The 17236-nt window shown below is 36.1% G+C and overlaps 1 protein-coding gene across 1 annotated transcript in view; it reads right to left on the bottom strand.

The window, feature by feature from the left end:
• The window catches only part of piezo1 (piezo-type mechanosensitive ion channel component 1), a 242731-nt gene that overhangs the window by 34988 nt on the left and 190507 nt on the right, over positions 1-17236 (bottom strand). Inside the window, exons 23-29 of the mRNA XM_056462167.1 lie at positions 14901-15005; positions 12641-12797; positions 8773-9016; positions 8255-8351; positions 2578-2743; positions 520-609; positions 337-413 (exon numbers count right to left, since the gene is read on the bottom strand). Of these exons, the coding sequence (XP_056318142.1) occupies positions 337-413; positions 520-609; positions 2578-2743; positions 8255-8351; positions 8773-9016; positions 12641-12797; positions 14901-15005 (936 nt within the window). The remainder of the gene's footprint in view (positions 1-336; positions 414-519; positions 610-2577; positions 2744-8254; positions 8352-8772; positions 9017-12640; positions 12798-14900; positions 15006-17236) is intronic.

Genomic DNA, 17236 nt, shown 5'->3' with positions numbered 1-17236 from the left:
GGTGTGGGTGGAACAGCCATTGACATTCAAAGTAGGATCAAAACAAACACAATTGAAGTCAATGACTGTTTTCGCATGTGGAGGATGAGTAAATGATGACAGAAATTAAACTTTTGGGCAAACTGTCCTTTTAAAGTGGTCCCACTATTTTCTTATTATTGACTAGCTTTATTGTCTAACTTTAAGCTCTTTAAAGTTTCAAAGTCACTTTTTCATTAAAGAAAGTGCCTAAAAAGGCCTAAAAATTTGTTTCCTCAAGATATTAGGAATTATGTGTTTTTTGTAAAACCACAGCTTATTAAAATTATATTATCTTAGATGGCAATAGATTTGTACCTGAGGGCTGCTCCTCTATATCAGAAGTTATACGTCCGTCTTTATACTTCTGTTGTTTGCCACGTATGCGTTTCATTCTGAGGAAATATAAAGATTGAACATATACAGTGATTGATAGCTCAGGCAGGACATTTACAGTGGGATTTTTTTTCTATTACAAGCGCAGAAAATGTGTTAACTCACGATTCTTTCAGCTGTTGAATTGACTTCCTCTCTGCCTGCTGATGGAAATGCATGTTTTTTATAATGCTGGCCCGGAAGAGCTCGAAACCCCTTAATGCACAAACAATTGGAAACACAAAGAAAAAAATCAGATCAGAAAAAACTTGACATGTTAGAAATACTGCAGACTTATTCACTTAATCTCTGTTTTTGTTGAATTCCACTCAACTTGGGATGTTGAAATTTTGAGTGCCATGCTTTAAAAAGAGCAGCACAGATGATATGGTGAAAAATTCTGAATTCATCTTGGCCTAGCTATGACAACTGAGCTATGCAGAAGAGCATCTCTAAACCCACAACACATCCAAAATTAAGGCGGATAGGCTACAACAGCAGAAGACCACACTGGGTGCCACTCTTGTCAGCTAAGAACAGGAAACTAAGGCTACAATTCACACTGGCTCACCAAAATTGGACAATAGAAGATTGGAAAAACGTTGCCTGGTCTGATGAGTCTTGATTTCTGCTGTGACATTTGGATGGTAGGGTCAGAATTTGGTGTCAACAACATGAAAGCATGGATCCATCCTGCCTTGTATCAACGGTTCATGCTGGTGGTGGTGTAATGGTGTGGAGGATATTTTTTTGCCACACTTTGGGCCTATTAGGACCAACTGAGCATCGTGTCAACACCACAGTCTACCTGAGTATTGTTGCTGACCATGTCCATCCCTTTTATGACCACAGCGTCCCCATCTTCTGGTACCTACTTCCAGCAGGATAACGCGCCATATCATAAAGCACAAATCATCCCAGACTGGTTTCTTGAACATGACAATGAGTTCACTGTACTCAAATGGCCTCCACAGTTACCAGAGCTCAATCCAATAGAGCATCTTTGGGTTGTGGAGATTCGCATCATGGATGTGCAGCCAACAAATCTGCAGCAACTGCGTGATGCTATCATGCCAATATGGACCAAAATCTCGCAGGAATATTTCCAGTACTTTGTTGAATGTATACACATGTATGTATACACATAAATTATGAACAGATGGTAAAAAGATCTTGTCTGTTCTCTCTAATCATTCACGCAGTTCTAGCACTGGCAGTTTAAAGTAAAGTAAAGCAAAGTACTATCAGCTACAAGCAGATGGGGCCAACAGTCACCACCTTGTCAGTGTGTCAACACATCGACGGTGCATCATTCCTGGATAGATGAAAATGTGGAAAGAATCGGGGAGTTGCCTGACTGCATTTTGTTTAGATGGGCTTGTCTTTGGGTGAAACACTCAACACGTCATTAAAGGTGATTTGCTCATGTTCTGACCACATGTGCTTGGTTGTACTCTAAACTATATCAATAATGTGTTTACTCACTTTGGTATTTTAAAAACACAGTTTTTATGCATTGAGCCACATTAAACATTATTCTTTTGACATTTTTCAACAGGAGGAAAATGCTAATTACTTCCAAATAGTTCAAACATAGTTTGTTTTAGTAAATGCTTGACTACATATAAAATTCACGCATAGCTCAGATGACTGTTTTATAGCTACAGCTAATCAACCAAGGTAATCAATAATTCCCAAAACCAACAGACTATGTAAAGCCACATACAACAAAAAGCATCAATACGAGATATATATGCCAAGCTCAGTGGCTAGAATCGACTGATGTGAACTGACGGCAAGCACCAGAGACCTTTAATTATGCAGAATTTTAAGGCTTAATATAAATTAAAGGTATGAGTTAAAACCACCCCCACCCCCCATAGTTGTCTTGAAGGGTAATATTAACTATGTATACCAAAACCATTTTTTAATACCAAGATGTAAACACCTTTTTATGCTGCAAAGTTCTGCATTTTAACATGGAGATCTATACGAATTTTTTCTGTGTTGAAGCCAGCCCCCAGTGGCCAGTCGATGAATTGCAGTTTCACTTACTTGCGTATTTGCTTCACGAGGAGAGCGGGAGGTTGCCGCTTGTCATGAATCAGATTTATCAAACAGGAACTTCTCACATCTGACTTTGAATGGAACGATAAAAAACCTGACCCAGCGGGGGGCACTCACCGAGAGGCCTGTCTCGCTGAGGCCTGAAGATCTGCAGACACATGAAGGAAGTAGAAACTGAGGAAGACTCTCCTCTGCAACAGGAGGAAGAAGAAACAGATACTGTCCCAGATAATGCCAGCCTCTTCCACAGGCAGAGAGCAATCTTTATCACACACTGATTCAGCTGAGAAAGAATCAGAAACACACATACAAATTATTCCATTTGAAAGTACAATAGTCTGTGACGTGCAATATTTTTAGGAAAATCCATAAGTCTAGTGAACATACAAGAAACTGACAGAAAAATGCATGTTTAGTAAACATATATTGATTTTCAAAAGTAGATTCACTGTAAAAATGCAGGGTTCCATACAATTCATTCATGTTGTCCCAACACCACTCAATTAAATTAACTCAATAATTTTAAGTAGATTGAACATAACAAAATTACATTATCCCCAAAGAAAATCTCAAGAATTGTGTTATTTTTAGCTCATTTTCAATAAATAGTTTGAACAATCAGCAAAAATATTTTTGAGTGTAGATAGACAAGTTTGGCATGTTAAATATCTTATGACTACAAAATCATATGATTTGAATATATATTTTTATAATTCGACAAATAACCATGGAGGACCACCAGCTCTGCACATATTCCATGTCTCCTTAACCAAACACACCTGATTTAGATCACCAGGGGCCTGTTTCAAAAGGAGATTAAGTGAAAACTCAGAGTATTTTAACCCTGAAATGAGAGAAACGCTGGGTTTTCCATTTCAAAATGAGCAGGGTAAGTCAAGCCTGTTTCTGAAAGAGAGGTAACTTTAGCACAGAGTCAGTTACCGTGGTAACTTACTCTGTGAACCTAACCTGGTCAGGAGCAGGTTTCATTCTCTAAAGTTTCTGTCGGTCTCCTCCCCTTTCTAAGATGAAGCGGTATTTCTCGCCTTAGCCTTACCTTTCCACCCACATATTTTAATGCTCATTTTGGAGATGCGCATAAAAACGATTGATGGAAACATCATGATGCCCATAACTTTTGTAAATACGCATAAAAAACATATGCGCATAACTGAGAATAAACTTTTATTCGTTACAAAAAGATACGATGGAAACACTTTTACAAATTCCAGTATGTGCATTAAAAAAGGTTTGTTATAAGTAATCATATGATGATGAAAATGTGTGTGAATGGACAAACCAGCAGGCTGAGCACACTGTAAAACATCTTAAATGTTGTTTTGGTCATTGTAAAATGCCACCGTTTCAGTATTAACAATATTATATTATTAATGACTTCCAGAGCGTCTAAAGTGTGTCAAGAACGTCTGTTCTCTGCGTCTCATGGCTACAAATGTGTTCATTGTGTATCAGCATTGTCTTCTGAGGCGCAAGTACTATTATTAAATAAAGAAAAGATTGACACAGCTTCTTCTTCTGCTGTAAATTCTGTTTTTACTGTTGATATTTGGCACCAGTTAATAAAGGAAGTGATTTTGTTCTCTTTGATTGATTGGACGGAAATGCTTTATTTACACATCTTTTATGCATTATTCCAGTTTTGCACATAAGTTTTTTTAATATTTTAGATAGAAACATAGCTATTGCCTACATTTCAGTCACACAAAGAACGAAGTCACGAACAAGAATGACTTGTCCTTTTTTAATAAATAATTAGCTTAAATTCACAGACCTTCGACATGTACTGTAACTATTAATGGGATTATTAAAAAATAAATAAAAGGCAGACACACAAGTGCACTTTTGAATCTATTAAAACTATTATCAACGTGTATAAAAGTGGGAACCTTAAATTTAACATTTCCTCTAAACATTCCTCTAACAAGGTTATATGCATTCTTGTTTTGTCAAATTTGTTGTAGAAACTATAGCAATATAGTAAGCAATAGCCTATTTTATGTCATTTAATGCAATTACATCTAAAATAACTTAAAAATTACGGCCAATTCCCCACTTTTTCAAGTGAAAAGTTAATAAACATCACAAATTACATTACTTTTTATTATACTTAATTATTTAAATACTTACTTTAAAATTACGCATTAATTTGAGCAGCTATGTCTTTCCACGTGAACTGTCTCTGTTTCACTGCTGCAGTGGTGTTGCTGTTTTAAAAATATGGTCATATTTGCTATAACTTAGCATGAGCACATCAAGTTCAGCTGGAGAAAGAAATGCTGATCTCTTTTGTCAGATGTTGCCATGGTGACTCGTAATATCTGCGCTCCATTGATAATGTCTTTTTATAGTTGAGGTGTGCGCGCCTAACTCTGTGTTGCTCTACTCGAATTTGATTGACCTAACTCAGATCAGCTGTTCTGAAACCGAAAACTCCCAAAAACTTGGGAAAAGTTTTTAACCTCCTGGTAAATCAACTTAGAGTTCAAGTTTAAACTCCTACTTGCTTGAACATCCTTACTGAAACAGGCCCCAGCTCATAAGCAGAGACTGAAAGACCTGAATTAGGTGAGACAGACAAAGGGAGACAACCAAAACATGCAGTGTTGGTGGTCCTCCAGGAACGTAGTTGAGAAACAATGATCTAAAGCACAACTGTGCTATATTTGGCTCTGGCATTATTATTGTTATTATTATTATTATTCTTATTATTATTGAACCTTTTATTTAACACTTAAAAGACACAATACTCGTATGTTGTAATTATGTTGTGACATTCCCTCTCAAGAAGAACTTTAAATATGTGTTTAGTTTACAAGAAAAGTTTATATAGGTGTACGCAAAATTATTAGCCCTTCTGTTAAAAAGTATTTTTCAAATATTTCCCAAGTGATGTTTAATGGAGTGTTATTATTTTTTAGAAGTATTTTAATTAGAATATTATTGGCCTTTAATGAACCCAGAAACAGTTAGAGGGATTAAAGTTAAAGTTCACCTAAAAATTTTAATTTGCTCACTATTTAGTCACTTTTGAGTTTTTCCAAACGTTTAAGAGTTTACTTTTTCTGTTGGACACAAATTAAGATATAATCCACATCCATGTCACCCTGCAGGCCAAAACTGGTTACTCACTGAAGCTAAGCAGAGCTGGTCAGAGTCTGGTCAGTATCTGGATGGGAGACCACTTGGGAAAACTAGGTTACTGTTGAAAGTGGTGTTAGTGAGGCCAGCTGGGGGCGCTCAACCTGTGGTCTGTGTAGCTCCTAATGCCTCAGTAAAGTAAAGAGAATGCTATACTGTAAGTGGGCGCCATCTTTCGGATGAAACGGTAATCGGAGGTCCTGACTCTCTGTGGTCATGGCAAAGTCCCATGGCACTTCTCGTAAAGAGCAGGGGTGTAATCCCGGTGTCATGGCTAAATTCCCTCCATTGGCCCTTAACGATCATGACCTCCCAATCATCCCCATCCACCAAATTGGCTCTATCGCTGTCTCTCCACTCCACCTGTAGAATGTGTGGATGCTGCACACTTGTGGTGGTGTGGAGAGACCCCCCTCATGATTGTGAAGCGCTTGGGTGTATGGCCATACACAATAGACCAATTACCATGTTTGTAAACATTAATAATGCGCGCGCAGGGAGGTGGCAGAAAGAAACCGGGAGCAACAGAGTTTGTTGGTGTCTTAGAAATGAGATATATTGATTACACATTATATATATTATTTACATAATGCTTTCAGCGTATTATAACAGCTTGTCACCCAGTGATAAGCACAGTGATTCGGCAAACGTTAAAGTGAGCGGCGTTCATCTGACAGGTCTATTTGCGATAGCACGCTCTCAATGAATATTAGATAAGACGAAATGAAGCATCCAGCCCCAAATGTACAATCTCATTGAAGCTCCAAGTGATTTTACACGAAAGAAGTTAAAGATCTACAAGTCTTTGGAAGCCAACAATGTTGTTCTCTGTGGTCATGTGCAAGAAATAATGCTCCAGGATGACAAGATTCAACACTATGTAGAGCTAAAAACCGAGATTCTGCCTAGCCAAAGACAAGGAAAGAAGACGGAGTTAACGTTAAACAAGACCTAGGTAATTAATTACCAACACACAAAACGACTGCATTCTGACAGAGAACTACACATGTATGGCAGGGTATGTGAACTTACACATAGAGGTAAAGATGGTTTTATATTCGCACATTCGGACTTTCTCCTTAATAACATAATTTCAAGAGTTCACACTTAGCTGATGATTAACTATAAGCTTGTTTGGCATGCTGTCCCGGGAGAGAGCCCTGAGCTCATAAGATCCTCGAGCCCGGGGCTCCCTCCCGTTGCAAGGCGAGAAGGGAGTTTGAGCTCAGGTAGATCTCGAGAACTCCCCCGCTGTAATAACCAATGAACAGCCAGTGATTGCTCTTGAGAGATAACCATTTACTAGGAGCATGTCTATAGTGCCGGTTTGGATTAGTCAATTAACTCATGTTGCATGTTTTTTGGACGGTGGGAGGAAACCGGGAAACCCGGGGGAAACCCACGTGAGCACGGGGAGAAAATGCAAACTCCGCACAGAAATGTCTACTGGTTTGGTAAAGCCTAGAACCAGAGACATTCTTGCTGTGAGGCAACAGTGCTAAGCACTGGGCCACCGTGTCACCCATCTAGGAATAAGGAGAAGTAGGGGTGGATGGGGGGATTCTTCAAAACGAAGATAGCGGTGGTACGTAACCCAGGGTATTTGTAGTAGCTTAGGAGTCGTCTGATTGGTGCATTGAGAATTGGATAATGCGGATCCAGCCGCTAGCAATCATAAGCACGTGATCCTCTCGAAATTTGTTTATAACTAAACTTCACTTCATACAAGTATTATTTGCTCTAAATAGCGAAATTATATAAGCAGCCAATGACTATCAAAGTACAACATTGTTCACAGCCAAATAAACAGTGTTAATGTTGTTTTTAAGTCGCACTTGCAGGTTATTTCAGACCGAATATTCAAAGTGCCGTGGTAAACAATATAGGGAGTGTGTCATAAGTTGTCACGAATAATTGTGTGAATATAAAACCAAGTTTACCTTAATAATTTACACTTTCACATTTCATTCTTAGCATTCAGTGTCTGCAGTTTAATTCACCATATGTAACTGTTTTTGCTGAAATCATATCTGCAATCAAAATCGAGTAATGTGTATGATTCAGCATAGCGTGAGCTTACCTGATATGACATGAGAACTGCAGAGTCCAGCATTTCTAATTAGGTCGTCACTTCATTCAGTTCCCTTTTAGCCAAAGACGTCTGCAGTTAGCATTAAAGCAGTGTGGTGTATAGTAAAAGTTCAGTTTTCTATTTTTGAACTTTCGAATTTGGCATCCTACCGCACAACACGGCATCTTTACTATTGCAGCCTGTGTTTTTTTTGCAACTGGGGACCCGTGTGACGTCATGTGAGACGTAGGTTGGTAATTGGTCTATAATTACGCTATATAAATACACACATTACATTATATATATATTTGTAGGCGCTAAAAAAACTGGAACCATTGACTTCCATATTAGTTTTTGTTTTTACAATGAAAGTCAGTGGTTACAGGTTTTCAGGTTTCTTCAAAATATCTTCTTTAGTTTTCAACAGAAGAAAGAAATTCAAAGGTTTGAGGTAAAGGGTGAAAAAACAATGACAGGATTTTTCATTAAAATATCTCTTAAACTAAAGATCCTCTATTTCCAAAACCCTATTCTAGAACAATGCTGAAGTAGTGCAGAACTTACGGTCATAGTAGCCTTTGACTGTGCAGACCAGACTGAAGAGCTGAATGACCCAGCAAAAGTTCTTCTGCATCTCCACCACAAACACACAGGCCAATATCTAACACAAGCAAAGGGCAGTTTGAACAAATCTCTTCTCACTGCAGTGGTTGACACATGTTTTATGGCTTTAGATAAGCTCAAACATCATGATTTTGCCAGGTAAAATGTGATCCTGGATTAACATCTATGCTGATTAACATCTATAATGATTAACATCATTTATGTTCGAAAATGTAATCCATAATTATTGCCTACCCATAAACCCAACCATAACTGTAAATTATTCCCAAAATCAGAGGGGAATCATAGTTGCATAACACTCATGTAGAAGTGCATAAACCTAACCGTAAGCCTAAACTTAACATAAACGGTAAACATATCCCTTAATTCTGATTGGCTGACTGGTACAGGTACTTAGATGTTAGATGTTAATCCAGAAACATGTCGAACTTGGTGAAATCAGGTTCCGCTCGACTTACAGACAAGATGTTTTTAGAGATGATCACAGCCACGTTGTAGATGATGAGACAGTCCCACATGACCAGCCGTGTGCGCGAGGTCTTGGTCAGCAGCTTTGTGCCAAACAGCAGGAAGAAGAAGCAGGCCATCAGATAACCTAAGCCGAACACGCTGATCCGAGTCGCTCCGGTCACAAAAACCACAGACAGCACAAACCAGAACATGTAGCGGAACACCAGGATCTTCGCCATGTCCAGATACGACCTACAATAAACATAGATGACATAGATGTGAATAGGCATCGGCTGGTATATGTTTCTGACAGTATAATAACATTGAATAAAAAATATCACTGTTCATGCTATCACATATTGTGATAACTGCTCTACAATAAATTATTTTATTTATCATTTATCACAATATATTTCATTTTCGGAAACATTTACAATATTTTGGATTTCAGGCTAAATAATTAGAAAGAAATCAATGATAAATAATAAATAAATCAACAAATAAATCTTCGTTTTAGATTTTTTACACATAAACACATAAAAAAAAAACCTTACATAAACCTTAGCAAAGGTATAACAGAAAATTTTAGCGGGTTTAAAACCTTGGCTTTTCCACACCGTGGTAAACTTTGAAACTGGTTATCGTCCCATGCCTCTAGAAGAGATTCATGATGTTTCTGACAACATTTCACTCCATATCTCTTGTCCATTTTAGAGTGTGCTTCACACAGGTGAGTGGGTTTGACAAACCAGCTGCAGAAACACTCTTCTCTCTCAATGCGCCGGACACTTTACTTATACTCCATCTTAAAAGGACTCAAACACTTTCAAATAATGGTACATTAGTTAATGTTAGTTCATGTATTTACACATATGAACAAACTATTAATATTACATTATGGTATTTTACATGTTTGTTAATGCTAGTAAGATAAATAACGTTAGTTCATGTTAACTCATGACTCTAATGTTGATTGGCTAATTTCAACAGGCACAACTTTGGATTTTAATAATGCATTAATGTTGAATTATGATTGAAACATGCTTTACAAGATTATTGATACTTGGTTAATGTTAGTAAATGCATGAACTAACATTTACTAATGTAGCATTATTCTAAAGTGTTAACAGGAAAACAATGTTTACTTGTGAATGTACCACACAATCATGTTGCACTAGTTGTTGTCTTCAACCCTAAAATATCTCTTTAGCACAATATCTTGCAGAATATTATGTAAAAGTACCTGTACAGCATACGTGTCAACCCTCTCTTTTTCCAGGGATTCTACCGTATTTTACATTTCTATACCACGATCATCCCATAAAGGTATTTTCACGCATTTCTCTTGCATTTTAAATCTTTCTATGAAGGGTGGCAAAAAAAGGTTGGCCGATCCTCCCTCTACGCAACTAATACCATCGAACCAACAGAGGATGGCCCTTGCTCTTAAATGTGAATCTGTTCTGTGCTAATTTTTTATTTAGGCATAAAAAGACTTCAATGTAAATATAAAAATAGCAGAATTCCCTTCCAGAATGTTTAAGTTATACAGTAAAGAAAAGGGCAATGAGATTTGATATTGAACTGTTTGTTAATTTAATTGAAGCTTTAATCTAATGTATACTATTTATTAGAAAGCATCTGCTGGGGGGGGGACTGAATTAAACTAATTCAGTTTAAATATTTATAGTATATGTATAGTCAATTGCCAGTTTAGTAATGGTATGTTAGTTTTAAAACTAACATAGGTTTAAAATAGCTCTTACACCCAGTGTTGTTTTTATATTTGTGATTATGTTTATTTGTGTAGTATTATTTAGGGTCCTGTGAGACATGACATTTCATACTACTATATTCCATGATGAATCTTCAAATTCAAAGAACCTTTTCAAAATGATAAACGGTCTTTTAGATCATTAAAATGATCTTCACACTAAGGTTCTTCCAAGAACAATTTACTAAAAGGTTCATTGGAGAACCAAAAAATGGTTCTTCTATAACCCTTGTGTACTGTTCAAATTGACTACCCTTTCAATATTTTCGAGGCTGTTTTGCCCAATAGACTTCTTTCATAATGTCTGCAAAGCCATGACAGCATACAATTATGCATTCTTGATTGTTAGTGGTTTCCACAGTTGGGAAGAGGTAAAATGTACATCAGTTGGCAGAATTAACCCTTTGTCAAACCGTGGTCATATCATGATTTTTATTGTCAGTTACAAAAGTCACTATGTCAGATTATATGCTTTTGTCTTGATAAAATCTTGACTTGTCGTGGGTAACAAATGTGCCACACTACACATTGCTTCATGATCAGTCCTGTCATGACGTCTACTGCCCAAAGCAGTCACAAGTGTTGCTATAAAAATATTTCTTATCTCAAACTTATGATGCTTGCGGACAACTAGGCTACATTATTTAAGGGCATTCATTGTGACATTGATAGAATCAAACTTACGTTTCCTTTTAAATATTAAGATTTTAAAAAAAAAATCTATACGCATATTTCCCTGCCAGGGGTTGCTTATTAAACACTCCCACGCCTGAACTTGCTGCGAGTGAGACAGAGAAAATGAAAGCACATCAGCACAAAGGAAAAATCAGATGCTGTAGACACAGTCTAAAGTAATGGCATATTAAAAAATTTGCAAATATATGAAAGAAGTTTGTGATACAACAATTACAGTGGAGCATTAATTAAATCTTTATTTTACACAGAGCAAAATGAGTCATCATCACACAGTTGACTTTTTGAAACTAATTTCATTTGGTATAATTTGTATCCTAATATTAATCTATTTTCTTGGTCAGTTATCAACTAAATAAACAAGAATAACAAAAAACATTCGTGGTGATTCGCTTCAAAACAAGTCAGCTATATAATTTACTGCCAAAATCATCCAGTCCACCAGTCAGTTTCAATGTAATTAGTTCAATCAAGTAATTTGCTTTTACAATGTATTCGCAGCACTGAAAATGTTCCCAGATCACCTCGGAAGAACATACTCTGTTGAAAGGATGAGAAAACTCAGGAACTCATTGTGAGAATGGAGATGTCTGCATATTTGTGCTAGTCTGTCAGATAAAATTGCTCAAAACACCTTAATATTTTAGAGAAGTAGTTTAAGTTTGCATAACTAATGATTGATCTTATCCACCTGCGACTCACCCATAACTAAATATGCAGCACCCGTGGATATGAAAGAGAAATTATGTGCTCCTATTGCCCAGTGACGGACCTCGTCATGAAGAATGGGAAAAAAAATTAAACATGCTAGACTTTCTGCGATGGTGTCGAGAAGCGTCGCAGACATGTTATCGGTTGTCAAGAACTACTGTATGCCACATTACACGAGGAGAAATGATTGAATCTTGTGTCACGATGCCCATTTGTCATTTACGAATCCCTACGATACACCTATGTCAAGGAAATCATGACGAAATCGTGACAAATTCATGTCATCTGACCGGGGCTAAAAAGTTTCTGGCTTTTATATGGAATTCTATGGAGTAAAACAATAGATTATAGACCATTTTGATGAATGTAAACAAAAACAATGGTCCCAATGAATTTCCTGTTTTACACTTTTTATTTCTATAACTTCTGAGAATCCAAAAAGAGTCACATATTGATAGATGTTATGATAGATGTTTTAACATTAAGATCTGATTGAATTGCCTCTTGTTACAGTTATGAAAATGTATGATAACAAGCAGGAAATGCTCATGGGCCAATGACATCACCACATTGAAATGGTCTATAGTACGTGACATATCTCAGACATATCAAGATTTTGAATTTAGAAAGGTTAGGCTGCAGGGGTACTGGGGTGATAATGACATTTGCATCCTGTACAAATACCCTGATGTATGTACCTGCAGTTGATGAAGTTTGGGGCTGGATTGAATAGCATGTTCTCCATGGGGTCTGGATTGTCTCGGTTTTCTCCTCCCATGACCATCCACTCTTCCTTTTTCTCATTTTCAAACACCGTCCACTGCTGAGAGGCACACATCAGCAGAAGGAAGTCCGCTGCAAAAGATCAGTTTGTAAATTTAGGCAAGGTTTCAGATTTCAAGTGTGATGACAGTCATCATAAGGCATTTACAAAGCATGAATAGTCCTCACTTTAGATTAGGTCACAAAACAAGATGAAGTTGAGTTATTAACGCATTTATTAACATACATATGTTATATACAGTACATGTTATTTTGAATAGTTTATTGATCATTTGCTTACACATTCTGAATGATCTTAAAACACCACCAACTATTCTAAAACAACTGCTTTGTAAATAATACTTCATTTAGTCATGGAAAATGAATCATTAACGTAGTATGACAACACAATCATAAGAACATTATACAAATGCTTTTAAGTAGGGCCAGACGGAATCTGCGGACATTTTTATGCTTATTCTGCGCAGAATTGTGTTAACAATCTGCAGATTTATGCTGATTTATTTTGGGAGTATCATAACTAAAACCTTCATATATTAAATAAAAAGTAATACCTTTCCAACTTTTATTTAATGTTTACAATGCAAATCCAATAGAGTGGAAGAACTATGACATCAATTTGTGTGCAAAAACCCGGAAGCCAGTTAGCATTTTAGCAGTTCCGGTTCCCTCGTCCCAAAGTCAATGGGTTTTTACAATGGGATTTCAGTTAAATCGCTTAAATAATGTCTGTGGCTAATACAAACTCAAGATACTTTCACGTTTTATTCTACGACATCAATTACATCTCACTCTTAAGTTTTTTAATTGGTTACGCTTCTTTAAAAAGACTGTTGCTGTCAAGTTGCTAAATGTGACTACAGGCGGTGTCGGAGACATTACGTCATAGAGCTGAACTGGTCTGGAGCGCAGCTCGCTTGTGTTGGGCATTTGGATTTGTCTGTTATTTAAGTATTTTCATGAATAGTATTATATAGATTGTAGTACTTCATATTGTATAATTCATATTGTGTATTGATAATCCCTTCACTTGTAAAGACTGTCAAAACAGATTAATTTGTTGATCATTTACTTTAATTAAATGATATTATGGGGATACAGCTTACAGCAGCCTGTCTCTTTCCTGCTCTCAGCAATGCAAACGTGTGAATAAATGTGTAAGAAATACATACATTTTAACTGTCATTTTAACGTGATCAAAGGATTTTTCCTCTGTTTTTAACTGTCATAACTGCAATATTTACACTCCTCCTTAAAATGTATAGCATATGTGACTGTATGGGCTGCTTTTCACTGTAATTCGTGACAAAAAAGAATATTGAATGTTGTTCTGTGTCCATGATGGAACTTTCAGTCGCCTGTTACTAAGGTAAGTGGGCTGTGTGCAGGTGAGCAATACACTTATTTAAATATGTCTGATGATAATACTATGTAGACACATTTATACATAGATTTTTAAAACTTTTACAACAATCTCTAAGCAAAACAAAATGTATTAAAAGTTGTATTTTCGTGTGAGGATTATGCGGTTGAACAAAACGTGTGAGTGTAATGAACTGTGTTTGAACACAGAGGTTATTATTTGCAATCTTCGAAAAGCCTATGGGAAAATCTTATGGGGATTTTATCGAGGAAACCAGTTTTATGCTAGCAGTCGATTAGCCTACAAGGTGACGCCATAGTTCCTCCACTCTATTAGATCCACTTTATTTGGTAAACAAAGCAAGTCTCTCATATAATACCTACTAAAAGACCCAAAATATTACTTCACAAGTAATAATAATATTACTGTAATTAATTTAAAAACTGAATAAATATAAATTTTCACACATTTACACAAGCAAATAAACAGAATCAATGATGGGCTAAAAATCTGCGAAAATCTGCAGAATTCTGCGCGTGCAGATTCCGTGTGGGCCTACTTATAAGTCAAGAATACAGCATTTGTAAATTACTACTACTTACTAACATCTATTAATGTAGAGTTAATGATTCACAGATAATGTTGAACTATTTGCTAATGCTTAATAAATGAGTCATGTGAGTAGTTATTATAAAATGTTACCTTTTTTAACATGGTTTAAGCATTCAAATATGGTTGAGAGTCACTGCAGGGTGAATAACCGGTGATTAATTATACTGTTTGCTGAACGTCAAGTTGAGGGTGTCACTTACATATGAGGTTCTTAGAGTTGGGGACGGTGTAGAAGTCAGGCAAGTACATCCATTTAACCAGAGCCGAGTGGATAGTTACAGTGGATCTCCATCTCCATGGGTAATCTATAGCCATATGAGATACTGTAGGTCAGCTTACCAGGGTCAGGTAACCACTTTCCGAGAAAACATGGACTAATACTAAGCAATGCAGACATACAGGATATAGTTCTTGTAACTTATCCGTAGCATAAGGTGGATGTTAGCTTGCAACTGAGCTGATTTACACTGGGTAGGAAAAGTCAAGCCATCTCAAACTTTAGAGAGTTATTTTAGTTATTTCTGCTTGATCAAAAGTCAAGATGTCAATGTTGAAATATCTTAATACCACAAAAACTTTCCAAGTACACTGCCAAAAATGCTTTTCTTACTTAGAGTTTTTGCAATGTTTGTAATCCAAATACAAAATTTCTAAATCAAAAGGCATTTTTTATAGACAAGTAAATATTGTTTTGTTTTCAGAAATAATGTCAAGAATAAAAAAAGCTAATCAATCTACCAACGGGGTAGGTAAAATAATTTTGTTTTATGTTTGAAATAAGATTATTTTAATACTTACTCCACTTGGCAGATTATTTTGCTTGTTTAAAGGAAAAAACACATTTAATTTTGGCTTACTATTTCTAAAAGCAATATAATAATTGTCTAGAAAATACTTTTAGATTAATTTTTTTTAGATATTTGGACTAGAAAGAAAACTAGAAAAAAGTTATAAAAACTTTTTTTTTCCAGTGTAAGTCAAATTTAGCAGATAAGAGAAAGATTTACTAACAACTTGCATCAGTGCAAATGGTGCAAACCCTCCTTAAACATAAAAAAAAAAAACTACAGATGTCATGAACATGAATAGTCTGTTATTTTTGCAGATGACCTTATTGCATTTGGATAAAAGATGACATTTTAAATGTGCAAAAATGTTTTACGAATAAATGTACATGCATTTTAAAATGTACATTAAATGTAAGTAAAATGTGTTCTTTAATGGTACAAATAACCTTGTGAAAACAAATGGCTTATATAATGTCCTATCATTTTATCATGTATAAACCAAAGTGTACTGATGTGTGCATACTGTATATGGATAAAGCTGGACATGCATCTTCATATCCAACTTTACATAAAAGCTGGGTGATAATAGGCTTATTGTCATGATCACCAATGCCTCATAGATCGCTGAACAACATTCACTATCACACGGACTACAACACTGTCACCATAGGATCTACAAATCCTGTCATGCATCACACACATACACCTGTTCTGGTTCTCCTTTGATTACACACACACAGCTGGGAACTGTTCAAGGACTAATAACACAGATTATATAAACTGCTCACATTGAAACTCATATTGAGTCTTGATTACTGTACTGTGACATTACGATGCTTTTTCCATTGCCTTCTCTGACCATGTTTTGACACACTTGCTTTGTTTCTTTGTTCACATAGTTTGTCACCTGTACTGACCACTTGCCTGTTTATTTACCTTGACTCTGGATTATCTGTATGCACCTGTTTTGTCTGTTGCCTGTCTGACCATTCTCTGTTGAATAAAGTACTGCACGTGGATCTTCAGCTACATTGTCCAGCATCCTCACATTAAACTTACACTTTTCAAAAACAATAAAATAAATCAGGAACTTGATATTTGTTATATAGCATATATTTATGTCAATACTTTCTGCTGGGCAATATTAGACATATAAATCAAAAAACAATCAGGCATTTCAGATTTACTAGACAGCATACAACGTTTTGCATGAGTGTGTTTTATAATATGTGACCCTAGAACAGAAATGTTTACTCTTATTTTGTGCAAGTATACTTGTAAGAATAGCCAACAATACATAAAATAAGTAAATATGATTTTTTTTATGCCAAAATCATTAGAATATCAAGATCATGTTCCAGATGACATTTTGTAAATTTTCTAACATAAATAGAATTATATATATGCACTGCTAAAAAACTAATTTGGACCATTTTAAAGGTAATTTTCTGAACATTTAGATTTTTAAAAACTCTGATTTTAGATTTTCTAATAGTTATATATTCACCGGCCACTTGATTAGGTACAAATAACTAGTACCGGTTTGGACCCCCTTTTGCTTTCAGAACTGCCTTAATCCCTTTATATATGTGAAATATCCTCCACACCATTACACCACACCACCAGCCTGAACTGTTGATACAAGGCAGGATGGATCCATGCTTTCATGTTGTTGACACCATATTCTGACCCTACCCATCTGAATGTCGCAGCAGAAGTCATCAGACCAGGCACCCGGTGTGGTCTTC

The sequence above is a fragment of the Danio aesculapii genome, chromosome 7 (assembly GCF_903798145.1).
Source record: "Danio aesculapii chromosome 7, fDanAes4.1, whole genome shotgun sequence".
NCBI classification, from domain to species: domain Eukaryota; kingdom Metazoa; phylum Chordata; class Actinopteri; order Cypriniformes; family Danionidae; genus Danio; species Danio aesculapii.
This window is presented reverse-complemented; position numbering and strand designations above follow the sequence as displayed.